General features: G+C 43.9%; 1 protein-coding gene across 2 annotated transcripts in view; it reads left to right on the plus strand.

Moving 5' to 3' along the window:
• SASH1 (SAM and SH3 domain containing 1) overlaps nt 1–27,563 on the plus strand; it is a gene marked incomplete at its 5' end in the record, with an annotated part of 187,854 nt that overhangs the window by 76,387 nt on the left and 83,904 nt on the right. For both annotated transcript variants that reach the window (XM_082668750.1, XM_082668753.1), the window contains 2 exons: nt 12,775–12,825; nt 12,957–13,006. In XM_082668750.1, the coding sequence (XP_082524876.1) occupies nt 12,775–12,825; nt 12,957–13,006 (101 nt within the window). The remainder of the gene's footprint in view (nt 1–12,774; nt 12,826–12,956; nt 13,007–27,563) is intronic.

The raw sequence follows: 27,563 nt of genomic DNA on the forward strand, positions 1-27,563 counted from the left end.
TAAGCTCAAAGTTCTATTAAAAAACTAAAAAGATTTTACTTGGAAGATTTGTACCAATTCAGTTTTTAATATTTTCATGGGGCTTTCCTAGCGGTCCAGTGGTTAGGACTCTGTACTTCCACTGCAGGGGACACGGGTTCCATCCCTGATTGGGGAACTAAGATCCCGCATGCCGCAGGAAAAATTTAACATTTTCACTAATACTCTGGTATAATCAGTATATGTTATTTAAACATGTAATAAATGTTTTCCCACTCAACCCCTCCTCAGTGCCTCAGCGTGCAGCGGCCTGTTACTGTTGTGCTGGATGGGAAGAGGCACAAGGCGGCTGTCTGCCCTCTCTCCCTGGGAGCCCTTACCATGTTTGCATTCTCCTTCCCTTCTCTGAGTAAACAGCTCCAGGTCCTCCAATTGATCTCATTCATATGATTCCATTTCTAGACACCCTTCTAACAAAGGTTCTCCTGGTTTTCATTATCATCTGGAAAATCTGGCATCCAAAGCTGAGCACAGCTGTCCAGATATCATGCCTGGTGCTAGAACAGAAGGAATACAGGGCCTGTGATTTAGACATTAAGTGCAAATGATTCCCATGAGTGACTTTAGAAATCACTAGAATGTAAGCTCCATGAAGGCAGCAACTGTCTTTTTTCACTGTTTTATCCTTCTTGACTAGAACAGTGCTTAGCGTACGGTGTGTGATCAATAACTTTTTTTTTTTGCGGTACACGGGCCTCTCACTGTTGTGGCCTCTCCCGTTGCGGAGCACAGGCTCCGGACGCGCAGGCTCAGCGGCCATGGCTCACGGACCCAGCCGCTCCGCGGCATGTGGGATCTTCACGGACCGGGGCACGAACCCGTGTCCCCTGCATCGTCAGGCGGACTCTCAACCACTGCGCCACCAGGGAAGCCCAATAACTATTTTTTAAATTAAGGAGTGGTTAGATGAAAGAGCAAATGAAGAGACACGGAGAGAAATTAAAAATAAGTGGGCCCCGTTTAGTTGCTTTCTGTGACTTTTGTCTCAGGTTTATCGATCCCAGTCAGCAACTAGATGTACCCAGAGTATCTCTTGGTGAGTGTGGATCACTGCACATTGTTCTCACAACAGTGAGATTGGATGGGCCATCCAGAGGGGCTGGATGTTGTGCGCATCCACCACTGGGAAATGCAGGGGCCATTTGTATGTTGGTCTTCATAAGCCAAGTCCTGCTAGTAAAATGAAAAATTGAACTACACAACTTTTTTTTTTTTTTGACTGCACCGCACGGCTTGCGGGATCTTAGTTCCCCAACCAGGGGTCGAATCGACCCCAGGCCCCGGCAGTGAAAGCACCAAGTCCTAACCACGGGACCGCCAGGGAATTCTCTCACAACTTTTTTAAAAGGGTGATTAAAATGTCTTCATGACGCTGTGTCTTTAATATTTACATTTATATGACATGACATACTTGCGTTAACTTCGTTCGTAGTAAAAGGTGCACTCTTCTACCGTGATGCATTTTATTGAAATGATCTATCATCAGGCAACGGTTTAGGTCTCATTCCTACCTGTCTTCAAGATGCTTGGTGCGTGCTGTGTACTCAACACTGTTAAAGTTGTAGCCTGAAAGATCTAGTGTATCATTTCCTAAGACAGTTTAGAAATTAAAGAATCATACTGCCTTGTTGTTTGAAATGAGGCATGAGAGTACCAAGCTTGACACTCTTAGATTAAAATTATCCCTGATTTTAACCAGTTCGTCTAACATTCACTGACTCTCCCCTGTGTTTTAGCATAGTCATGCTTCAAGATGGCAGAACTCACCCTGCTTTCTCCCCAGACTGAGTTCTGCCCCTGTCCTGGGTACTTCCAGTAGATAGGAGGATGTGCGTTTCATGAATGTCCCCTTGGGAGGTCCCTTGGTTTTCACGAGGGGATCTCAGGCCTACCTCCAGCTTTGCTGAAGTTAGAGCACTTGTGGGACAGTTCTGCAGGGGCGTGGCTTGTGACGTTGGTCAGTGTGATATAGTGTCCTCTCTGCCAGAAGCCAGAGGAGAAATTCTCATTCTCATGATGGATAATGTCCATCTAACCGATCATGTCTCCTTTGCATTAAACATTAGAAGCTTAGCCCCAAACGTGTGGTCTATCTTTAGTGTAGAATCCATAACCTGAATTTTGTGAACTAACCTAATTCATGGACCAGTTTTACTACACAATCTTGATTTTTCTCCCCCTTTGTATCATTTACATTAGTTTTTTAACGTTATCAGGCAACATTGCACTTAAGCTTTATCAGGCATTTTAAGTCATTTTTTGGAATGTGGAGAGGTCTAATAAATATGGAACAAAGGCTTAGAGAACATGGACTAATGCGGCAAGGAGACTTAATTACCACAGAGCAGTAATGGCTAGCTGGAAATTGCCACTTTTGGTTTCTTATCAATACTTATAGAAATTCACTGATCTGTTCATTATAGTTGGGTTTTAAGGCTGCAGTTAGTATAATAGCATTCAACTGTGAAAAAAAAAAAGCTGTTTCCTTGGAACATTTCTTCTTTGATGTGGTGGGATGAGAGTAGTTTTCCATTCACTTCCACTCATTAGAAAAAAGTTGATATGCTGGGCGGTGAGCTTATTTACAGGAGCCTGAAAATGACTCACGTTTCCTGTTTCACCTATGAACGATTTAGGTAAAATAAGATATGACAACCTGTGGGACCGAATTTAGAACACACAGACTACTACAGATTTTACCCTAAAAGTGATTCAATACCTTAACATGGTCTTTTTAAGTTCTTATAGGTCTGAGTTGTAGATCTTTTTGAGAATATTTGTTGAATTGCTTTTACTTACCGATCTAACTCTGCAACCCGAAAGAAATCTTAAAGCATGAAAATACATGTCCCAATCAGTAGGACTGGAATGAAAAATTAATGGAAGAGTCAGAATTACTGGCAAAGTAATCCAGTTTAAACAAATCAAACCAATAGATAGCCATCAAGCTCCTCTCTTGTTCAGAAAGTAACAGCCATGGGGACCCTTGTCTTGTTCACTGCTGCCTCCTTAACACTTCACATGGGGCTTGGTCCATAATAAGTGCTGAATAGTTTTTGTTGGACTGTGAGACTGTGTGTGTGTGTGTGTGTCTCTGTGTGTCTGTGTGTCTGTGTGCCTGTCTGTATGTGGGTACAATGAATCTCCGTTAAGAAGGCATTTACAGGGCTTCCCTGGTGGCACAGTGGTTTAGAGTCCGCCTGCCAATGCAGGGGACACGGGTTCGTGCCCCGGTCCGGGAAGATTCCACATGCCGCGGAGCGGCTGGGCCCGTGAGCCATGGCCACTGAGCCTGCGCGTCCAGAGCCTGTGCTCCGCAACGGGAGAGGCCATGACAGTGAGAGGCCCGCGTACCGCAAAAAAAAAAAAAAAAAAAAAAAAGGCATTTACAGTCTAGTTGAGGGAATACGATGCAAATAAGTGAGCAGAAGAGTAGCTACATGTAGGGAGACCCTCAGGAATGGCATTTAAGGCACAGTTGGGCAGCGAAGGTTTAATGGGAGGTGGGTTTGTACATGAAGGATGACTAGGGTTTGGGTGGAAAGGAAACAGAAGTGAAACTACTAGGACAGCAAGCACTTAGGGGACATTGGACCCAGCACCCGGTTTGTGATCCGCCTGTCGGTCAAATGGCCTCTCCTTCAGAAATGTGGACTTTATCCTGTTGGTATTGTGATTCCACATTTTGGGGAAATTTTGGAACGGAGAAATGACACAGAGTACAAAGCAGTGTGCTTCTCAAAGTGACACGAGCAAACGGATGGCCTGGGGATCATGGTAAAATGCAGATTTTGATTCAGGAGGTCTGGGGTGGGGCCCAAGACTGCCTTTCTAACAAGCTTCCAGGTGATTCTAATGCTCATGTTACATGAAGCACTTTAAATAGCAAGGACATAGCATTAGGATTTCAAGAAGATTTAATGGACAGTAGTGCTTGAATGGGCATGACACTGCTCCATCCTGGGGTTTTAGAGTCCAAAAGGAACTTAAAGATAATCAAATGGTCCATTTCTCTTTCATTGCCATTGGAAAAAACAAATAAAATAAAATGGAGGTCTAAAGTGGGAGCCCGACTGGAACTCAATTCTCCTGGCTTGACGTCATCACCTCCCACTCTCCTGTGCAGCGCGGTCCAGGTCTGTGAGGGGAGGATTGCAAAGAAGCTGGTGTCTGTGGGAGTGGAATGGGTTGGCTGGATGCAAGAAGCCACGTGAAGGGAGAAGCAGCAGCTCCTAGTAGCTGATGTGATGGGGAGTGAGAAAACGCCCAAGAAAACATTGAGGTTTAAATCCTGAGAAAATGAACACATGCCACACGGATGGGCTGGAATGGAGGAGTCAGACAAGAGGGGAGGAGACTCGGCCAACGGGAGGTACCACCACTTCAGTCTTCTTGTCAAGTGAGAGATGCCGCATGCGTCTTAAAATCGACCACCAGCAGCAACTTTGCCCAGCAGTTCAGAGCTTGGTTCCCTCCATTAATTGCACACATTAATAAGAGCATGTGGCGTTTCACTTGTAACTGAAAGTTGTAAGCGCTCAGTCCTTTCACTTTTTTCGAGGCCTCCTTCCTGTACCCAGGATGGAGGAGGAGAACTTGATGCCAAGCAGAGCTGGTGGGCGCCTGAGGTTCTTCCTCTCCGCTTTTGGAATAGGAGAGGGGTTTAGCCTTCCTGCTTTTCCAGCTGTAAAGTTCATTTGGCTTCCAGCTCTGCCAGCGTGAAGGGAGGGAGAGGTGTGGATTTCCACAAGAACGTGGAAACAAAGTTGGGGTGAGGATGGGGGCAGGATACTTGCTTTCCTGGTCCTACTCTGCCCTGAGTGGGTTTTTGACGCTGGTGTATTGCACAGTGGGTTGTAGCACTTCAGAGTGAAAATGTAGCCTATCAGGGTCAGAACCTTAGTTTTCTCTTTGACCCATGCCCTACTGGTGTGACCTTATAGTGTGTTTGTGTGTGTGTGTTGCCTGTGTTTGGGCACGCGTGCACATGCCCAAGCTGGTGACAGCACACACGTGCTCTCATGTTTTGGTTCTGGTTTTGGCAAACCACTGATTTCATCTTGAAACATTTGTTCTTTTTTTTTGCTTCTATGTTAGACGTAATAAACATTTAGGGAACTATTTCCAGAAATTGTCCAAGTTGATAAGAAATGGATTTGAGGTTTTCTCCCCTAATAATTTTGTCATCTGATTCCTTTCTTAAAAAACTGTATGATACTATGGTTTAGTCTCTTTCATTCAAATTATGAATATGAGATTATCTCTAAAATCATCATGGACCTTTATTGTTAAACATAAAATTCATGCATAGCTTTATGACACTAATTATTAAAACTTTTAACACTTGAAGAATTTTAAACAGGGCATGGCCTAATTTGAGAAATTAAGTTTTGATATTTCTTAAGTTTTAATTTTAATTGTTGAGATAAAACTAAAATTATCAGATTTAATTTTTTAGAATGGTTATTATGTTTAAAAACTACAAAATTAATATGTGCTTGAAAATATGTTAAAAATTCAGAAATACAGTGGCCTTTGCAGGAACTATCATTGGTGTTTAGGAATCCTTTCAGATGTTTTCTCATACATTTATAAACATATACATGTGGATAATTTAAAAACATATATAGGATCTGGAGATTGCAGTTTAAAATTTTTAATTTTTATAACTAACTTTATAATTTTTATTTTTTTTTAAATCGAAGTATAGTTGATTTACAATGTTTCAGGTGTACAACAAAGTGATTCAATATGTTATATATATATATGTATGTATATATATTCTTTTTCAGATTCTTTTCCATTATAGGTTATTATAAGATACTGAATATAGTTCCCTGTGCTATACTGTAGGACCTTGTTGTTTATCCTTTTTTTTTTTCAAACATTTATTTATTTTTGGCTGCTTTGGGTCTGTTGCTGCCTGCGGGCTTTCACTAGTTGCGGTGAGCGGAGGCTACTCTTCGTTGCGGTTCTTGGGCTTCTCATTGTGGTGGCTTCTCTTGTTGCGGAGCACGGGTTCTAGACACGCAGGCTTCAGTAGTCGTGGTGCACGGGCTCTGTAGCTGTGGTACACGGGCTTAGTTGCTCCGCAACAAGTGGGATCTTCCTGGACCAGGGATTGAACCAGTGTCCTCTGCATTGGCAGGCAGATTCTTAACCACTGGCACCACCAGGTCCCTATCTGTTTTATATATGGTATTGTGTAGCTGTATCCCAAACTCCAAATTTACCACCTCCATCTTTCCTGTTTGGTAACCATAAGTTTGTTTTCTATGTCCGTGAGTCTCTTTCTGTTTTCTAAATAAGTTCATTTGTATCTTTTTTTAGATTCCACATGTAAGTGATATCATATGATATATGATATATTATAAGGAATCATTTGTTTTTAAATTTAAATTTGTTTAATTATAAAACCTTTTTTCTTCATTTCTTACTATTTATAATACTATTATTACAACTTAAAAAAACAATTGAAGTATAACTGACATACCCTCTGCCACATCTGTCCCTCCCTCAATGCTGCCAGTGCTCAAAGCCAAACGAACTTTACAGTTGGAAAAGCAGGAGGGGTAAACATCGTGTTAGTTTCAGGAGTACAACATAATATTTGATATTTGTATGTGATATTTGTATGTATAATAATTGCAAAATTATCACCACTGTAAGTCTGGTTTGGAGATTGTATTTTTAAGCTGATTTTCCATTGTTAAAAGAAATAATAAAGGTAATGCAAGATTACATGCTTGTAAAAAGCGGCAAAGAGAATAGAAGTGTAGATCCTCTCAGACCTTTTCCTATGCACATACTTACATGCACCCATGTTGGGCAATATTTATATTTTGCTTTGGCTTTCTCTGTTACTACTTCATTAAGTTAGGGAGGTTTCCTTAAGCGTTTGTAATTTACAAACTCACTAAGAATTTGTAATGTTAATGATATTTGTCATTCTTAACTAAGGCATACACATGTTGCTTAATGATAAGCAGTTTAATTCATAGGTCAAGTTCCATACATCCACTTTCTTCTTAAATTTTTTAAACTTTAACTAAGCTATGATACCCTAACCTACAGTTACAGGTTCAGGCTCAGCTTCCAGTGCTGTGTGGCTCCCTGGATGCCCACATTGAACATGGACCAACGTTTGGAGTTATTTCTCATAAAATACTGCTCAGAATACTGTCAAGAGCAAAGTCAATGAGCATATCATACTCAAAAAGTATTAGGATGATAGATTTATACCTGGGAAACAGTAGTGAGTCCTTCTCTAATGAACTCTGTGGTTGTGTTCAAGTTGGAGTGTGTTTCTTCATGTTCTTTTGCAACATTTAGATGGAATATCTAAATTTGTTGAAAGTGATTTTTTTTTTTTTTTTTGCGGTAACCAAAGAAAGTTTTCCAGTGCTAGGAAAGAGTGGAATTCTTGATAATTGAGCCGTTTGCTCAAGACTGAGCCACAGTTAGGATGTAAGAAACCCTGGTAGCTAAACCTTAACATTGAAAATTGTGAGGGAGTTCCCTGGCAGTCCAGTAGTTAGGACCATGCTTTCACTGCAGGGGGCCCGGGATTGATCCCTGGTGGGGGAACTAAGATCCTGCCAAAAAAAAAATTGTGATATTTCACGTTACGGTGTGTGGGATTTTCTTCAAAGTAAAAGGGTGGAGCTGAATTATGGGTGAAGGTATAGATGAAACGAAGTTGATCCTGATGAGTAGAAAATTGTTGCCGCTAGGTAATAAGCATTTGGGAGGTTGTTATATATACTGTTCTCCTTCCTTTTGTATATTTGAGATTTTCTATAATAAGTTTGAAATAAGAGACAAATAATAACTGTAGCCTAAAACACTGTGATACTTCAACTTTTAAAAAAATTCAATAATGCTTTACACTTTTCAAAAGTTTCACACACATGATGTCATACAATACCATTAATAACTCTTTTTCCCTCCTACCCCTCTATTGCCCTTCCTCCCTTCCCTCTCTCCACTGGTAACCACTAGTTTGTTCTGTGTATCTGTGTCTGCTTCTTTTTTGTTTTATGTGATAAGTTCAGGATGAAATATATTGCCATGATATGCTGCTTGAGTAAACTCTATAAAAATCACAAAAAAATGTTTCAGGACATTGTCAAGAATAAATAGTCTCATCTCATTCCTGGTTTCAAAAACTTACCTGAACTCCCATCTCCTTGGCAGTCAGTATGGTGGACTGTAGTTTCCAAACAGCCTTAATGATACCTCCCATCCCAGTGCCCTTCTTACCATGTGACTTTGACCCTCCTCCAAGTGAGAGGTGGGGCTCGGACTCTTGCCTCCGGAAGGGCTTGTGGGTCCAGCAGAAGTGACACTGTATGAGGCTATGTTATAATAGGTAATACATATACATATATCTATTCTTTTTCAAATTCTTTTCCCATTTAGGTTATTACAAAATGTTGAGGAGGGTTCCCTGTGCTATACATAGGCCCTTTTGGTTATATATTTTATTTTAATTTTTATTTTATATTGGAGTATAGTTGATTAACAGTGTTGTGTTAGTTTCAGGTATACAGCAAAGTGATTCTGTTATAGATAGTGTATTTGTATATGTGTATGGATAATGGAATCACTTTGCTGTACACCTGAAACTAACACAACATTGTTAATCTATACTCCAATATAAAATAAAAATTAAAGAAAATAAATTGTAACTTTTCTTAAAAAAAGGTAATACACTTCTGCCTGGTTCTCTTGGTATTCTCTCTCTGGAAGCACCCATGTATAGGTGTTCAGCTGATACCTCCTGCTTCAGTCCCAGCTGTTAGCCAGCATCAGCCTTCAGACATGGGAGTAAGTGAGCTTTCTGATGATTATGGCTCCAACCAACAAGTCACCCCCCGCCCCCTTTGAATCTTCCCAGCTGAGGAAGACATCATAGAGCAGAGATAAGCCTTTTCTTCCGTGCCCTTCCTGAATTCTTACCCGCAGAATCTGTGAGCAAAACAAAATTCTTGTTGGTTTATATAACTAAGTTTGGGATGATTTGTTACACAGCAGTAGCAACTGGAACAGTCAGAATATGTTAATGAGAGACAGAAGAATCTTATTTCTCAGGGATCATCACTTATCATAACATGCCCAAAAGATACATACATACTCAGTGATTTTGATGGTATTCACAATTTTTATGATTTCCATCAACGTGATGACTTCAAAATCAGGAATTGTATTGTAGACCATCCATTAGTCCCAGAATAAAGTAGTTAGTGGCTGGGCAATCAGGTGTATCTCTTTAATTCTTCTTACTCCACCTCCCCCCTTCATCAGGACTTCCTTCTGCTGGAGCTCCAGACCATGGCTTCCTGCCCCTTCCCCTCATTACACTGGTTGAATTGGGAGCAGAGAAGGGGCTGGCCTAATCTGGGGACTGGACAGGGAAGAGGGATGCCAAGGAGCCTTTCTCTGCCCATTCTTTTTTTTTTTTTTCCCAATAGTTCTTTTAATTTTTTAAAATTGAAGTATAGTTGATTTACAATGTGTTCATTTTGGGTGTACGGCAAAGTGATTCAGTTATTTGTATATATATATATTCTTTTTCAGAATCTTTTCCATTATGGTTTATCACAGGATATCGAATATAGTTCCCTGTACTGTACAGTAGGACTTTCTTTATCCACTTTATTTATAGTAGTGTGTATCTGTCAATCCCAAACTCCTAATTTATTCCTCTTCCCCTACCCCCTTTCATAACCATAAGTTTGCTTTGTGTGAGTCTGTTACTGTTTTGTAAATAGGTTCATTTGTATCATTTTTTTTTCAGATTTCACATATAAATGATATCATAGGATGTTTGACTTTCTCTGTCTGACTTACTTCACTTAGTATGATAATCTCTAGATCGATCCATGTTGCTGCAAATTCTCTGCCCATTCTGACCTGAATCTGTCCTTCTGAATTACATAAGCAATACCCTTTATTGCTGCACACATGACTGGTGTTCCTTCTGCCTGACTCTGTCACACTTTTTCATTTCACACTGTGCTGTGAAAAAAAATCTAATTTTTTTTAGAGGTAAACAGAATAAAAAGTTATCCAGCACTTTTTCCTTAAGTGTGTATGACGTATTTTCAAGATTTGTTTCATGCTCTGTACATAAGGTGTTTTATCCAAACGTATGTCAGAACACCTGCTAGCTTTAACTCTTATTTGTAACGTTCCATTTCTTAGGCTAGATGGTAGGTCCACATGGGTTTCATCACATTCGCAAGAACATGATAGAATGATAGTCTTTTGTATGTTTGTCATTAATATCATGTGACATCCATCAATGTCATAATGATGGAATTTTGCCCATAGTCCATTCTGTTTTCTCACCAAACATCATATGGGTCCTTAACTTAGTGGATAATTTTACAAGCTTCTCCTCAATTGTGTAATACTTTTACTTTAGGATACGTTTACTCTAAGAAATGTCTCTTAACAATGATGGTCATCTCTCCTTGAGAGATGAAATTAATAATGTTTGCTCTGAACAACATTATTTTGTGGCATGTTCTGGGGGAAAAAAAAAACGCTAGAAACATCATTGTGCAAGATCTCCTGTTAAACATATCCTGTTCCTGGTAAAACAGATGTTCTGCATGGAAACAATAACTGGGTCCGTTATTTTAATGAGGTGAATTTTAATACATTGTATATCAAACTACACACCCAACCAATTTCCTAAGTAGCTACAGCACAGTCAAATGTCTATTATAAGTGACAAACTAACATGTGAAAATGAATTGTTTAGAATATTAGTTCCAGATCATCGAACATTTAATATGATTGTTAACAAGCATCGGTTTTGTATGCAGGAACGGGTACATTTTGCATAATATACTGTAAACATTGTGTTTATGGTGTGGAGTAACAAGTGATACACTCAATAAATAAAATTTATTAGAAAACTGCAGATAAAAATGTACAATAAAAGCAGGTAATTTCCTATCATGGTCTACGTTACCGAGTAATGTAGAGACTCAGAGTATGAAGAAAGTTAAGAACAGAGGAGGGGAAGAGAGTCGAATCAGTTACTTTGTGTTGATGGTTATGGAGTTGGGGGTTAGAGGGACCATTTCAGAGGAACTAATAGAGTGTGTCAGAATGCCGAGGCTTCCATACCGACTCCTGAACAGGAAGACTTAAGATGAAAAAATTGCAAGCTGTACCTTTGCTTACCTCCTGCTGTTTAAGTTTGTAAATTTCTCTATGCCATAATGCTAAGAGGTTAGGTATCAGGGCATCGTGATTGTTTTCTAAGCACCAAGAACCTCTGAAATACATATCCCCTTTGTTGATTGCACTTGAGTCTGCCATCATACCAATTGGACTTGGAATATAACTCAAACATTTCCATACATTGTTTTGCGACAGAATATAAATTTGATCATTATAAACAAAGGTGGCAATAAAAACCAGGAGGATGTTAACCAAAGAGAAGTTCATTGGGGCTTCACACCCACTCTGATATTTTTTCATAACAAATAAGGTCCTGGGACTGGAGGTGAGTGGGTTGCCAGTCCATTAAACACTTTTTCAGTGTTGAAGAATCATCCTGTTCTCAGATTTAATCACCCCAACACATTCATTTTAATTTCTTTATTTGTACTGGAAATTTGTATTCCTGTTACCTTGTTTACATTTATACTTTCACTCCGAGTTACACTTACGTTACTGTTTCATTGCTAAGTTTTAAAATATTGATCTAGATTTGCAGTTGTGCTAATGAGGAATTAAGCAACCTGAAAAAAAATGAACAATTAGATGCAAGTGAGAATTCGTAATTTGGATGATCTGCCCCCATTTCCTGAATGTTAGCTGAGACCAACAAAACAGTCTTCATATAGTGCACGTACAGTCGTGAAGAAGATAGCAATCATTAAGAACCCAATAGGATTATTGAAAAACTCACAATTAATCTGATAGTTCAAACTTGTACAACGTTAGTGATATTACTCCTTCCTCTAAAACTGCCCATCATCCTGCTTAGGACTTGCTGGTCAGCCGGGGACCACCCTGGACTTGGATGACACTTTGATGCGAACCTCCGCTTTAGCACCTGTTTAGATTTAAAATTTTTCTCTACTTATGAAAAGTTATCAGTGCGGTGCTCTGTGCTCTATTTACTAGTATAACTCTCATTTTCTTACGGCATATTCTAACACTTCTAATAGTGTAATTATCCTGTTTTGTTGTCAAAGCTTATTTCAATATATTATTTTTTATCACAGGTGGCAGGTTTATCTCTCTTTTTTTTTCTTTCAAAGGGGATACAGTTTTTTTAAAAAACCATAAAATGCGTGTTATACTCTACGACTTTGTCTCTAAAATTGTCTGAGTCCTCTGCCTCTTCTTCATGACTGTATGGCACAAATGGATCATAGTAAATTCTGTGTCCTGATGATGGTCTAATCACATCCAGAGCATCATTTCACCATTAACTCTTAGTACCCTTCAGTTAGATTGTGCTTTTTTCTTCTGCAGTAAAATTATCAACAGTGTCAAGTGATGAAGTTTGGAAAACAGTTCAATTTTAAAAGGGTATGGCTCTCATTTTAAAAATAGTTTTTCCAGAAAATCTGTTTATCTCCTCCATCTATTCCCACCGTACCCTAGCATTTTCCAAATCCCCCCATCTCTTCTTACACAACTATTTGTCTTCTGGTGTGTGCCACGTTTGGAAGTCTCATTAAACCAGCATCTGTTCTGTTTTAGGAGAAACCCGAAGCCAGCCCAACGTCACTTCAGCTGCGGTCCCAGATCGAAGTAAGCACAGTGACTTTAATCATCTATTTTTGCTTCTGTCCTTTTTTTTTTTTTTTTTAAGTGGTATTATGTACAAATCAGATGAAGCCTGCTGTTCTGCCTGCACTGACACTGTGAATCTTCTCTCCTAGGAGTCACTGGGCTTCAGTAGCACCGTGTCAACACCAGAAGTGGAAAGAAAGTAAGTTTTCTTCCTTCTCTCCAGGAGCAGAATTTCTAAGGTGTCTTTTAGGTCCATCCTGAGGGACATGAAATGGATGATCATAATATTGTGTATGTACTACAGAGCTTGATGTCATTTTCTTTACATGGTGTGTGTGTGTGTGTGTGTGTGTGTGTGTGTGTGTGTGTGTGTGTGTGTGTGTGTGTGTGTGTGTGTGTGTGTGTGTGTGTGTGTGTGTGTGTGTGTGTGTAGATGGATGAGTGTGTTTCGTAATTCAATTGGTGATGCAGAGGGTTCTGCAAAGCATTAATTGATTTTATACTCCTTATGGTAAGTGAGCTTAACTATCTGAAAGTGAGCGTGGAGAAAAGGAAAGGACAGCTAAGTCAACCAGAATGGGTTTCTTCTTTTACACTGGTTTTTGATATAGGATGAAAGTCATAAAGAAGCAAGGTACAAAAATAGAAAACATTCCAGAATAAAACAGTGATTACAGTACCCTCTATGTACCTTGCTTTGGTGGGTGACCTTAAAACAGAGATAAATGCTTGCGACAGAGATTACAAAGGCTTACTACCCTTTCCTGTTAAAGGTAGTATGTTTGCCTCCTTGCCCTAACTTGGACCCTGTCATTTTTACTCTCATGGAAGATAATTCTATGTTACATCTTATATTTCCAGTATTTCTTTTTGGCCAGTTAAAAACAAAACAAAGCAAATTTTTTTTTTCCCTATAACCTTTCCCTCTTCTACTTTATTCTATCATAATTATGGTAGAATGTTCTATTTATGATTTTCTGAGGTAAAGAACTTTTGAGAAAGTCCACATCTTTAAACAGACACTTCCTCTGGCACAGAGCCACTCATACTGTTTCAGGCCAAGAGAGGCGTAGAAGTGGTTTAGGCATCAAGTATTTCTGGAATGAAAAGCACACGTCAGGCGAGCGTGTGTGTGCTTTACAGCACAGCTCTGCGTAATCCATCCACGTGTGCGTGCTGCTGGCACAGACGCGGCTTCCAGGAGGGAAGGCTGCTGTGTGCCAAAGCTTCAGTTCTCACTAAGCAGCTTTGGATCAGGCCTGAGGAACGTTAGGGGTGATGAGCAAAAGAAAACCAAGGCCATTGCCCACTCAAGGTTGGAAGGTAAATGTGCAGTAAATAGGAATTTCCTTTGTCTTAGTTGCATGTATTCTCCCGGGAACTTAGTAGCGTGGAGGCTGAAATAGCCAAGAGAGCTGAGTTGACATTGATTTTGAAATTGGAGGTACGACGGTGGTGTTGAACCGAGTGTGGGCAGAAACACTGAGTGAAGGGGCTGTGGGCTTTTCTGACCTGGTTTGCTACGTAAATGGCAGGATTCAGGCTGAGAACTCAGGTGATCTCTCAGACTCTCTGAGTATTTCAGTGGGCAAGAGATGTTTGCCTTTCCTCCTAAGAGGAAGTGACTCACCAGGTCACCAAATTTGTACTAATCTTATTTAGGCTGGGTATTTCTCCTTCCCCTCAATTGTGGGTAGTCATTCTTTCTGTGTTTATAACCTCCACTTAGTAAAATGTGGCATGATGCTTGTGGCCCAGAGAAAGACTGACAGCCTCCTGAGGTTAACAATTTTGAGACACACACACACACACACACACACACACAAAGACACACACACACACACACACACACACACACACACATACACACAGCTGCTGACAAGCCCCAACCTCCCATCTCTAATACTACCGCTCTGCTTCTGTTAAATTAAAGTTTATTTAAATTTAGTTGTTTCTAAAGAATTTGAAAATTTCAGTCCATTTCATCCTCCACTTCCCTTTAAATGGTTTTCGAAAACAATGACACTTTTTTTTAATTAAAAAAAATTTTTTGAGAAGTTTTTTAACTTACAGAAAGGTTACAAGAATTGTGTGATGAACTCCCATATAACTTTCACTTAGACTCACCAATCTGCATGCTTGGTCTCTCTTCTACACACGTACACACACTTATGTAATATCATTAATTTTTACTGTTACTTCACTAAGTTGCACACCTCATGACCCTCACTCCTAAATACTTTAGCATGTATCTCTTAAGACAAGGACAGTCTTATAGAGAACCACAATATAATTACCAAATTAAAAAATTTAATAGTGATCTTCCTAATATACAGTTAATATTCAAGTTTCTCTAGTTGTCGCAATAATAATTCTTATAGCATTTTTTTTTCAATCCAGCACTTTAAAAAAAATTACTCATGGCATTTACATGTCATGTCTCTTGCACATTTAATCTGAAAGGTTTTCTTGGCTTTTCTTTGTGGTATTTTTTGAGAGTATAGGCTAGGTGTCTTGTGAAATGTTTCTTGATCTGGGTTTTTTTTTGTTTCTTGTTTTTTTTTTAAGATTCAGGTAATGCATTCCTGGTGCTGTGGCCTCCACAGTGCATTACATCATGATGTCAGCTTGTCCCATCGTTGGTGATATTAATTCTGATCTTTTGGTTAGAGTGATGTCTGTCAGGTTTCTTCTAAGAAGTTACACTTTTCTCTTGTAATTAACAAATATTCTGTGGGGAGGTAATCTGAGACTATGTAAATGTCTTGTTCCTCATTAAATTTTTACCTAATGGTTTTAGGCTCTTTTAATGATTCTTGCCTGAATCAGTTTTTACTGTGATGGCTACAAAATGGTGATACTTATTCTGAAATTGATGATTATTTTAGATTTAAATCTTCCAAAGTTTTTTTTTTTTTTTGTCTTTTTAAACATGAGGTATCACCCTGGATGCTCAAGGTCAGATTATAATCTGAGTAGGTTTGATGTAGTATTTATATTGAATTATTTGTATTTTTCTACTTGAAAATGCAAGTACTTTGAAATGCAAAATCCTGCTGTTCTTCAAGTGAAAATCCTTGCTGGTAACTTTACAAGCCCTGGAGGACGACCTAGCAAACGAGTTGGTTGTGTCTGGTGAGTGTCTGCAGAGTATCTGCCAACCAGAATATCCTTCTGAGTCTGCAGTGTTGTTTTATTGGCAGATGGTTTCTTCTCCTTTTTATTCAAAAGGCAGGAGAACTCAGTAAACAAAAGTGGACAAATCCAAGAGCAGCACCGCCTTAGAAGCAGAGGCATAGATGATGGCAGCAGGTAACAGAGGAGCTGAGAGGTTGATGGGCCCTTCCGGATCCAGTCCCCCCTCTCCCCACAGTGGTCTCAGGGACCTCAGCACCCCTGCCCTCCCTTCTCCCCCAGTTAAACCTGTTGTAAGAAAAGTATTAGGCATTAATTATGATGCAAATGTCTGTTTTCTAAAAAATACATCACCTCTCCCAGTAGTACTTTGCATTTCACAAGGTTTAAAGTTTTTAAGTTACAGGAATATAACTCTGGCAAGAAAACACGCAGGAGGTGGCTTTTGTTGGGGGAGACCAGCAGTGAGAATTCTAATACACCTGACCTGACAGCACCTGGGTAGCCTGACAAGTAGGGGGCTGCTTGGGCTCTATTTGGCTTGGCCCATCTGGCGTCTAGATGTGCAGAGCCTGCATGGTGGAAGCAGGGATGGACGGAGGGATGGACGGAGAGAGAGAGGGAGGGAGGGAGGGAATGGACCTGCCAGCCGCCCCCCTCCCAGCCCCCTTCCCAGTGTGACAGAGTCCCCATTCATCCTGATTTTCTTACAGTCCCTGGGCCCTCCATATACTTTCACTGAAAATATAATAAAGGAGGCCAAAGGAGCTTTAATTTGAACCTCTTCTATTTATATCTATTTGCATTGCTTATTGATGAGACTATCCACTTTATTACACCAGTCTTGGATTTGTGTTGACTGGTTGAAAAGGTGAATGTTAGTTAAAATTTTTGTTACTCAGGAGTAACTGAGAGCAAGCCGTTTTTGTTGGAAAACATCTTTGTAACTGTACCTATTCAGAGTGGGTGTGGGCAGGGAATGTGGTACCTCCATCCCGGTTCTGTAAGGATGGAGCCGTCAGCCACGGCAGTGCCTCCCACCCCAGGGAACTCTGTATGGAGAAAAACCAGGAGACATTCTGTGCTTTGGATCCTGGCCCTATTAGTTAAGATGCATACCTAAGGAATAATTTCAGTGAGCCCAGATTCTTGCATCTTCTCATACATAGAAAGCCACTAAAATAATTAACTTGAAATGTCTGGGGTTTTTTTGGTGATTAGTAGTAATCTTTTGATGTTCAACTATGTGTCTTTTTCTCAGCCAAAAAAAAAAAAAAAAAAAAAATCCTATATATCCTGGTTCCTCCCTTGTCTCTTAGGATCCGTTCCTCAGAGCTCTCTGAGAGGCTGTCCCCTGGGCTATAGTCTGCAGTAAGATCTCCAAATAAAACTTAACTTGCAACTTTTATGTTGTATGTTTTTCTTCAGTCAACAAAGTTTAGTTACAGGTAACAGAAAACCTGACAAATAGTGGCATAAACTAATACAAGTTTCACTAGATACATTCTTGTTCATGGGTAGGTCCAGGGCTGGCACTGTGGCTCAAGCAAGCCTTCAGGAACTCAGACTGTCTTTCCCCTTCCCCTTCCCCTTCCCCTTCCCCATCCCCTTCCCCTTTCCCTTTCCCTCCCTCTGGTTTTAAAATGCTGCTGCATCTTCCAGCAGGGAAGGAGAAGCAGGGTAAAGGGAAGAAGGTAAAAGGGCAGAAAACCAAAGGCACTTTCCATAGAGCTTTCCTAGAAACCCTGTACGACACACCCCACTTTACCCTGCTCATTTCTTCATGCAGCATCTGTTCCCAGGGCACCAGCTATGAGCACAGGGCACTGTTCTGGGTGCTCTTATTCCCACTGACAAATGCAGAAACCGAGGCACAGAGAGGTTGATAAATTGCCCAAGTCGACACAGCTAATATGTGACAGATCCCAGATTGGCTCCCACTTAAGAATTCATGCTCCTAACCACTAAGGTCTAATTCCAAAGTACCTGTAGTTGTATTGCTTATGCAGATAGAGAGGTGAGAGGTGAATTGAGTTCATGAACACAGCAGCCGTTAAAACCTCCACTTTGGTTTCCCTCGGAAGTAGGAACAAGTTTTATTCTTATATAAGCCTGGTGTCTCATTTATCTATAGAGGCAGGAAGGTCCAAAATAAATCTCAAAACTTCACCTTAGCCAATATTTATAAACTCTTTTCTACTAAGTCTTTCACTAGAGTTGAAAATTCTGATTTAGTTTCCCTTTCTTTCATTACCTGTGGTGAAAAAGCCCAAAAAATATAGTAGCATGATGGAAGAGGAAGATATAATAAAAGGGAGGGAGCTGTGTTCTGTGGTCGGATAAAATGGATGGAGTTTATAGATATTCTGTGCAAGCCTTTATTCCCTTTGGCTTTGCTTCACCCGCGGAACTGTTTCATCTGGCAAGCTGGTGACTCTTCTGTGGCCGTGCCACATGGCATGTGGGATCTTAGTTCACCGACCAGGGATCGAACCTGCGCTCCCTGCATTGGAAGTGTGGAGTCCTGACCATTGGACCGCCAGCGAAGTCCTGGTGACTCTTTGGAAGGTGTCAACTTTCCTTTTTCCCCCTCAAAAATCTGTCTTCCCCTCCTCTTTCCTTTGGTCCATTCCCCCCCCCCCCCCGCCCCCGTGTCACCTGCTACCTACTCTCCGGATTGCTTGCGTCCCATCATCCACCCTCTGCCTGCCTGGATGCCTCCTCCCTCCATCTGCTCCAGGTGGGTGGAGCTCCTGCAATCTCTCAGACGGGCCATATTCTCCCGCGGACACTGAGCCTCTTGATTGTAGCTCCTCTGGTGGGGTGCCCTGTCCCCTACTCTCACCGTCCTCCCCACCCCCCTTACCTGCGCAAGCTCTATTCAACCTTATTTTTATTATTTTTGGCCGTGTAGCATGTGGGACCCCTGCATTGGAAGCGCCGAGTCTTAACCACTGGACCGCCAGGGAAATTCTTCCATTCAACCTTAAAAGCTCAGCTCTGGTCTTGCCTCTCCCAGAAGTCTTCCCTGATTTGCAGATGGAGGTGAAGCGTCCCGCTGCTGGACTCTGTAACCCCTGAGCTCTCCTGCTGCTGTTGCAGTGGACTGCACTTGTGGGTGCTCCTATGGTGACTGTGTGTGTGTGTGTGAGTGTGTGTCAACTCCCACGCTAAGGCCAGGGTCTTTTACATAAAAGGCTTTCAGTAATGTTGGATACATGCGTGACTGGGTGGGTGAGTGCACACTGGTACATGCCACCTCTTCTCCACCCCATGAGAATCTCTCCATCATCCCAAAGCATAATTCCATTTCTCTCCCCTCCTAGTTGCTAAACTTTTCCCCTAAAGCTGGACTCTTCTCTTCCTTCCCTGCTGAGATGCTCTTTCCAAGGTCCGAGGCCCCTCCCCCTCGCAGATGCTTGTTGCATTTGGCACTGATTTTCCCTTTGGTCACGCTGCTCTCTCCGCCCTTAGTGTCCATGACTTTGTGGTTTCCAGTTTCTCCCCCCTCACTTTATGCCCACTCTTGGCAGCTCCCTTCTTCCCTGCCCACCCCTTACTCTGGTTGTTCATCCAGCCTGCAAGTTCTCCCAAGATACCTACCCCACCCGTGGCTTTGAACTACTGTCTTGGGCATCCACGTCAAATCTACGCCTCTCCCTCTGCACCATCCCCCCATCTGGTGACCTGCCTGTTTGCAGTCTTTTTATTTTTTTATTTTTTGCGGTACGCGGGCCTCTCACTGTTGTGGCCTCTCCCATTACGGAGCACAGGCTCCATACGCGCAGGCTCAGTGGCCATGGCTCACGGGCCCAGCCGCTCCGCGGCATGTGGGATCTTCCCGGACCGGGGCACGAACCCGTGTCCCCTGCATCGGCAGGCGGACTCTCAACCACTGCGCCACCAGGGAAGGCCAACCTTTACATCTTATTCCCGCTCTTCTTCCACGATTCCAGATCCTAACTGCCAAATCTTGTTGCTCCCTCTACTTCTATAACTTTCCCTTGTTCCCCTCCTTTTCATCTTCACTACTCCAGGTGAGACCCTTAACGCTCTTCTCATGAACTGGAAAAGAGCATCCAGGAAGGTACTCCCTAAAGTACAGTTAGGCGATTAGGTCCCGACACACTGAGAGGATGCTGAGATCCCCTCAGGGACACTTAGAACTTAGGATCTCTGCAGGTTTTCACCTTTGTGATCAAAACCCGCCCCCCGCCGCCTCCTCCTCCCCCCTCCCCCCCATAGAGCACCAGCTCATCTTTACTGCTGCATCTCCCAGTTTCCCAGCCACATGACCCAGTTCCAGACCCAGGGGATGCTCTTGTTTCCAAACGCCTCCTGGGTTGTCTGGAGTTCCTGCCTTGAAAGCATTTCCTTCTTTTAAGTTCTGTTTTAAGGACTGCTTCTCCTGCTTTCTCAGTCCCGTCGCCGGCTGTATTCTTTCCACCTCTTGGAATCCAGTAGCAACTTTGTGTGGATTTGATGTCTCTTAATGTACTGTCACGTGTATCATCATCATCGTTGTTGTCAACATTATAGCACTGCTTCTTGGGTTATTTATGTGTATTGGGCACTGGTGCTAGTCACTTTTATTGTAGGTTATTATTTAATTTTTCATGAACTCATTGAGATACGTACTATTTTTGAGGATAAGTACCTTGCCTAAGGTCCCAGAGCAAGAGACAAAAATCCTAATCTGGTCGAAGTGCCGTTATAGCCTTGGGGTTAAGATGCCTGGCCTGAAAGCAGATTCTCTGGGTTCATAGCCAGGTGCTTTCTTCCAGCTCTTCAGCTCTTGGCGAGTGACTTACCTTCATATCTACAGATTCCACAACTATAAAAAGGATAACCATTACAGTACTGGCCTCAGTCAGCTATCAAGCATCTAATAGGTGCTCAACAGTCTTGTCTGTTGTCACTGTCTGTTCCGTCTGACCCAAGTTCATGCCTTTGCCCCTGGCTCTAGCCCCTTGTGCACTTTTCTCATCCCACCCAACCCAGCATGGTCGTGGGCTCCTTGAGGCCATGAACTCATTCTCTTCCTCTCTTTGGATTTTCTTTAATATTCAGAACAGTGGTTTGCGTAGAGCAAGTGCTCATGAAATACTTGCATCAAATGTATTAAATGCCCCCAGTACTTGGAAGTAAGATTAAAACTGGATTATCTCCAGGACCGGAATTACAGAAGACCTACTTTGGTCTCACCTGTTAGCTAGCATATGCCAGTGTCTCCCTAAAATGATAGCAGTGTCATATGAAGTCAGTGCTTTCTGCTCGTGAATATTAGGATTAAAAAGACACCTGTTAAAAGCATTTTAATAAACATGTAGTGGAGAGAATGGTAGTTTCCACAGATCCCCAGATCTCTTTCTAAGAGCTGCCCCTCCCCTTTGCACCCGATTCCATTCTGCAGTCTTGTTCAAGTTGGGCTCCACATACCATCTCCAGATAAAGGTATGATATGGAGAAGCACACAAAATATTCATTTTAAAAATCCTGAAAATGTTTTAAACCTGCAGTTTTGTTGGGAAAGGACACTTGTTTTATTTTATTCTTAGTAACAGATTTATTGAATATAGTTCACATACCGTACAACTCACCTGTTAAAAAGTATACAAGTCAGTGGGTTTTAGAATGTATATTCGCAGGGTTTCTGCGACTGTCACCACAGTCAGTTTTGGAGTATTTTTGTCAGTTCAAAAAGAATTCCTGAAATGTGTAAGAAATTTCAGAAGTTCTTTTTGAAGTGGGACCTCTTCCTCAGTCAGCTCGTCCCCAGCGCCTGGGCTTGTGGAGAGGGGCCCAGGCTTCATCCGTCTGTGGAAGCCCCCTGAGGGCAGGGGCTGAGGCCTGTGGTCACGTGGACTCCTGTGTGACGGGCGGGGCTCTCTTTCTCATTGGTAAACGTGAGCTCTAGAAGCCCACATGCCCGGTGATTGGTTATCAGTCGTCTTTGGGAACAGACCAGAGTCAGTGAGAATTGCTGAGGAGGCCTGCGAGTTTGCTGGGAAATCCAGGTCAAGCCGTGTCCCCCGGAGCGGAGACTAATGCATCCCGTTTCCACATCCTGTTTGTGGCAGAGCTGTGGGGTGTGGAGGGGAACACCACTACTTTCCCGTGGGGAAAGAGCACGTGTGGGGAGTGCAGCAGCCTTGTGGAGGCACGTTCTTCAGAATGGCTCACAAGTTGGTTCTGCCCGGTTCAGGTGGGTGTGTCCCCACTGTCCCCCCCAGGAAAGGGAGACGAGCGCTCGTGGCCCATTAGAGCAGCACCAAAGGCGACTCGGGCCCCCAGTGTCTGGTCCTTGGAGCTCACGGGGAGGAGGGGGCGAGGTGAGACAGGCAGACAGCAAACTTAGGTTTCAGAAGATAAGTAGGCTGCGCGAAGAGCCAGGCGTCAGCACATGTATTCTGTATTCCTTTGCTTTAAGCATTTAGAGCCAGGCGTCAGCACATGTATTCTGTATTCCTCTGCTTTCATCAGCTGAGCAGTAGCCATCTGCCAGGGCTGTGGACATGAGGGCAAGGTCACTGTCCAGGGGCTGGGCTTCCAGTCTGTCTGTGATTGTCACCCCTCCAGGCTTCAGCTCCCAGTGACACGGCAGGGAGTCTGAGTCAGGGGGTCTCCGGGTTCCTTCTAGCCTGGGCCATCGCTCATTTTCTGACCCATTCCGAAACACGCCGGGCACCGGCCAGCGTTGCGCGGACACTCCGCGTTCGCTGTCGCTCATGTCAGCTTTGGTGTTGGACAGAACCTGAGCCTGAATGTAAGCTCTGCTAGTTGTGGGATTTAAATTCTCCAAGCCTCGGGTTCCTAATCGATAAAACGTGCAGGATAAAAGCTCCTTCCGAGGGTGGTTGTGTGACATACCCAGTGTCGTGCCTGCCTAGGTAGGTGCCGTTCTCTCCCCAGCCGCAGAAGGTAGGGTGCTTGCACCTGTGGTTTCCGTCCTGCGTCTCAGTAGACGGTGCCAGACACGCAGCTCGTAGTGGCCACGGTCACTTACAGTGCGCCTCTCCCCCATGAGCTTTCCTGTCCTTTCAACGCCCCGAAGATAGGAGGGTGGGGGAGGGCTGGGAGACAACCACTGCTTTCACAGAGCCCGTGCGGTCGCAACGTGCTGAAATATGTGTTTGTGTGGGCCGCACACGTGTGTGTTCCATCGCGCAGCATACTTGAGGGGCTCAACATTCCAGGACGCAGGGGCTCCAAGTAAGAGCAGCTGTGCCAGAATCCTCCACCTCAGCTGTTTCCCTCTGAAAACTCTGTGGCCCCGAGCTCCGTCTGGTGAGGGAGCCTCCAGCTGACCCAGCCCAGCTTGAGTCCACGTGCCTGGGCTGCATCGAGCGACTGCAGGAGGTATTGAGCACGCAGAGGTGGCCACTGATGATTGTCTGTCCTGCAGGAGAGGTGACCAGGACACTGGGCCGGGGAGAAGGGGGGCTATCAGTAAATAAATAGCATTCCTTTCCTAGCAGGAATAAGGGAGGACCCATACCTACAACTTGCGTGTGGGAATCCTCCTAACAAAACTATAATGTAGATGGTAGTTGGCAGTTAAGGAAACCGAGGTTTAGAAAGACTAAATGACACACCAAGATCACGAGTCCAAACCCTGGTTGAGGCAGTGGTGGAATTCCAATCCAGATCTGTTTATCTGCCAGTGCCAGGCCTTTGTCATAGACTCCACCACCAGGACCACACAAGGCTGGATGCACTTACGGAAGACAGGTGATGGGCTAGGGCTCTAGTGAAGTTTAATTGAATAAGCACTTTTCATGTTTCGGCTGTGTGGACGAATATGCTAGGCCCTGGAACGATGGACAGGATAGGAAAGGTCGCCGTCCTCTGACACCCCAAAGAAGACAAGACACAGTGATAGGATACCCTGTGTGCACAGTGCCGAGGGACTGGAGGAGGAGGGACCGCCCACCCCTGCAGGGAGGGGCGGGGCCGAGAGCCACATAAATTCCCCATCAGTCAGGGTTCTGTTGGAGAAGCAGACGTTAGGATCACGTCGTTATAGCATTTTGACCTCACGTGTCTGTGGAGGCTGCTCCCTCTTTGTCCGGTGATGTGGCCTGAAGTCCGCAGGACTGGCACTTGGGGCAGAAATGATGTGGGAAAGTGAGGAAGGAGGACAGATTGCCGCCTGCAAGGGGGGGCTGAAACCCAGTCATCTTCACTACCGCCCAGCAAGCTCCAATGTCAGGAACCTGCAGGAGGGGCTGGCGTCCTTCCCCGGGAGGGAAACAAGCCACAGGCCCAGGATCAGAGACCCCGAGGAGGAGACTGGGCAGGAATGCGAGCACTGCAGCCCAGCTGCTGCCCTGCCACTCGGTGACCCAGGGGACACGTGACGACATGTGTTGGCCTCAGCAGGGCCTCGTGCCCTGCACTGACCCTGAAGCCCAGAAAGAAAACAGCTACCACGCCGCTTCTGCTTTGCGCACCTCACGTGAAACATCTCACGTGGCCCACGCTGACCCAGTTGGGGGAGGGGATCAGGGAAACGTAGTCCAGCTGAGCTAAGGTGATGGACTGCAGACCCACCACAGCTCCCCGAGTCAAGGCTCAACCCCGCCCCGACCTTGTCTAAAAGCTTTGTCCAAATAAAACCTCACAGTCAGGATAACGCTTGAAGCATATCGGCTGCTTATTTTAGCTTAGTGTATTCTGTATTCTCTTCTGAAAACCTCGCGGGGCAGTACTGCTTTCCATATTTTGGAGGTGGTGGAGTAGAAGGATACAAGGAGGGGGTGGAGAAGGAAGGATGGGGAACGCGTTTCCCATTTTCCAGCGGGTTACAGCAGTGGTTCCAAGCACATCCGCGAGGCACAGTCAGCTGGAGAGCTTGTTGAAGACAGACCCTCGCCCGGGCCCAATGAATTGGATTCTCCAAACGTGGAACTCTGGAGCCTGTAACAAGTTTCCCAGGAGGTTCTCAAGCAGCAGCTTGGCTTTACGAACTCTGCCAAAACCTGTTCCTCGTCAGTCGAATTGAAGCTCTGTGCTTCTTCTCCACACCTCAGTCATCAGTGGATCCCGGGGCCGCTCAGATGACGCTGGTGGACGTCAGTTATCGTCATGGTATCCCTGGCAGTGCTGCCTGGTGTCCGGATCATCTCTAGCAGGTGCTCGTGCGTCACTTCAGATAAAGCCACAGAATCAGAAGGAGGAAGGATGTGAAGCAATCCGAGAGCAACGTGAGACCAGCCAGCAGAACTACAAAGTTCAGGGAGGAGTCGGCATCCCCTTAATGGCTTTGAATGTGGAGGGCACGAGGATGTGACAAAGGAGATGTGTGGGGATCTAAAAATGAGATCTGAATGGTGGCGGATGTTAACTAGACTTACTGTGGTGATGATTGCACAATATATACAAATATATCACTGTGTCGTACGCCTGAAACTAATATAAGGTTATACGTCAATTGTACCTCAATTAAAAAAATGAGATCTGAGAAGATAGGAAAGCTTGAGTTCCCATTTTCATAGTATTTATAACATCCAAAAGTTTTTCATCAGCTGTGTCTTGAAGGAATTAAAAGTGAAAAAAAAACAAAAGAGGGCTTCCCTGGTGGCACAGTGGTTGAGAGTCCGCCTGCCGATGCAGGGCTGGGCCCGTGAGCCATGGCCGCGGAGCCTGCGCGTCCGGAGCCTGTGCTCTGCAACGGGAGAGGCCACAACAGTGAAAGGCCCGCGTACTGCAAAAAAAAAAAAAAAAAGAAAGAAAGGAAGAAAGACTGTGTCAGTGGTTACTGTGGAAAGGACCCGATCCTTTGTGCTGCCAGCCAGGAGACATAGGGCTGGCAGGTGGCTCCCACACCCCTGTCCTAGAAGGTGGTTGGTCCCTGTGCCTCCAGCACGTGATCAGGCGGCCAGGAAGGGCCCGGCATGCCCGCGGCTCTTCCAGCTTTGGCCTTCGGAGGCAGCTTCACTGACTCCCCTGCTCCCTTCCCAACAGCTGACAGAAGAAAGGCTGGCAGCAGCCCTGGACGCCGCATCCCTCCCCAGGTTCCTCTGTGTCCAGATGGCACAGCGGCCAGTGTGGCCGGCGTGGCTTGGGTGATGGTGAATGGGAGCCACTGTTTGTTTCCACTGAGAAAGTTCTGACCCGCTTCCGGAGCCATCGCCATGGAAACAGACTGAAGAGGTCATTGAAAGGAGCCTCTTTTCCTCCTGTCTCCTCATCCTGAGGCTCTGGCGCGTAGGGGCCAGCTCTTTGCAGCCTGGCGTTCCCTGCTGGTCCATGCAAATTTGAGAAGAATACCAAAGGGCGGTTTTCCTTACTGTGCCAGCGTCTGCTGGGATAAATTACCCCATATGCCCCCTGTACCAGGCAGAGTGGTACAGGGGCCATTGCCACACCCGTTCCTGAGCTGGGGCCTGCGTCACGCATACTGATAACCAAACGGCCTTCCAGAGGAGCAGGCAGGTGCTTCCCTGTTGATCCAGCCAGCCTCAAATCTCAGCCACGTTTCCTTGCAGAAAAGCCTTTCTTGGACCACATATTTATTACACATATGCAGTAAATTTTAAAGGGGAAATAACTAGAAGGAAGGAATAATTGTGCTCTATTTATGGAATAAACAGCAGCCATTAAAAATGTAAACAAAGCTACTTACAGGTTTTTTTGTTCTCATTTTATAAAAACTAGCTTTTGTGGTGAAAATAATGTGAAAAATCCTGTTTTGTTTTATTTTGGTTTTGACAGTAATTTAGTAATTCTGAAGATAATAAAAACCTAAATAAAATTTGGGACTTCCCTGAGTGGCACAGTGGTTAAGAATCCGCCTGCCAATGCAGGGGACACGGGTTCGAGCCCTGGTCCGGGAAGATCCCACATGCCACGGAGCAACTAAGCCCGTGCGCCACAACTACTGAGCCTGTGCTCTAGAGCCTGTGAGCCACAACTACGGAAGCCCGTGTGCCACAACTGCTGAAGCCTGCTAGAGCCCATGCTCCGCAGCAAGAGAAGCCACTGCCATGAGAAGCCCGCTCACCTCAATGAAGAGTGGCCCCTGCCCGCCACAATTAGAGAAAAGCCTGCGCGCAGCAATGAAGACCCAACGCAACCAAAAAAAAAAAAATTAAAGTTCGCATCGAGGTCGTTAAAGGAAGGCATTGGTTTTTACTGTTTACACCAAAACGAGAATGAATAGAAGTTCAAGACCTCTTTTTTTTTTTTTAATGCTTTAATTTGTATGCCTGTTGAGGAAACATCGAAAGTCAGAGCTTGACCTGGGGCTACAGCCTCCTGCGGCCAAGTCACAAGCTTAAATTGCACTGTCAGTGCCAGTAAATGCACATCGTTTTGGCTTCGGGCTCACAGTATCGTGAATCTGGTTTTTAGTGGGAAGGACATTGCATTGGATGTCAGAAGAGCTGAGTTTAAGCCCCAGCTCCGTGACTTAGGGACAAGTCACTTCCATGAGTACTCCAGGCCTCAGTCTCTCCATCTATGTAATGGGGCTAGTTCTTTTCAGGGTCTCTGTGAGCCTGAAATCTGATGCGATATATACGAATGTGCTTGATGAACCCAGACCAATGCTTTATAGAAGTTTGTCGTTTTTACTTCTTAACAACCAAATCTGCAGTGCTGAGGCACAGGGGGGCATA

This window comes from Grampus griseus (genome assembly GCF_964374135.1).
Source record: "Grampus griseus genome assembly, chromosome: 13".
Classification (NCBI taxonomy): Eukaryota; Metazoa; Chordata; class Mammalia; order Artiodactyla; family Delphinidae; genus Grampus; species Grampus griseus.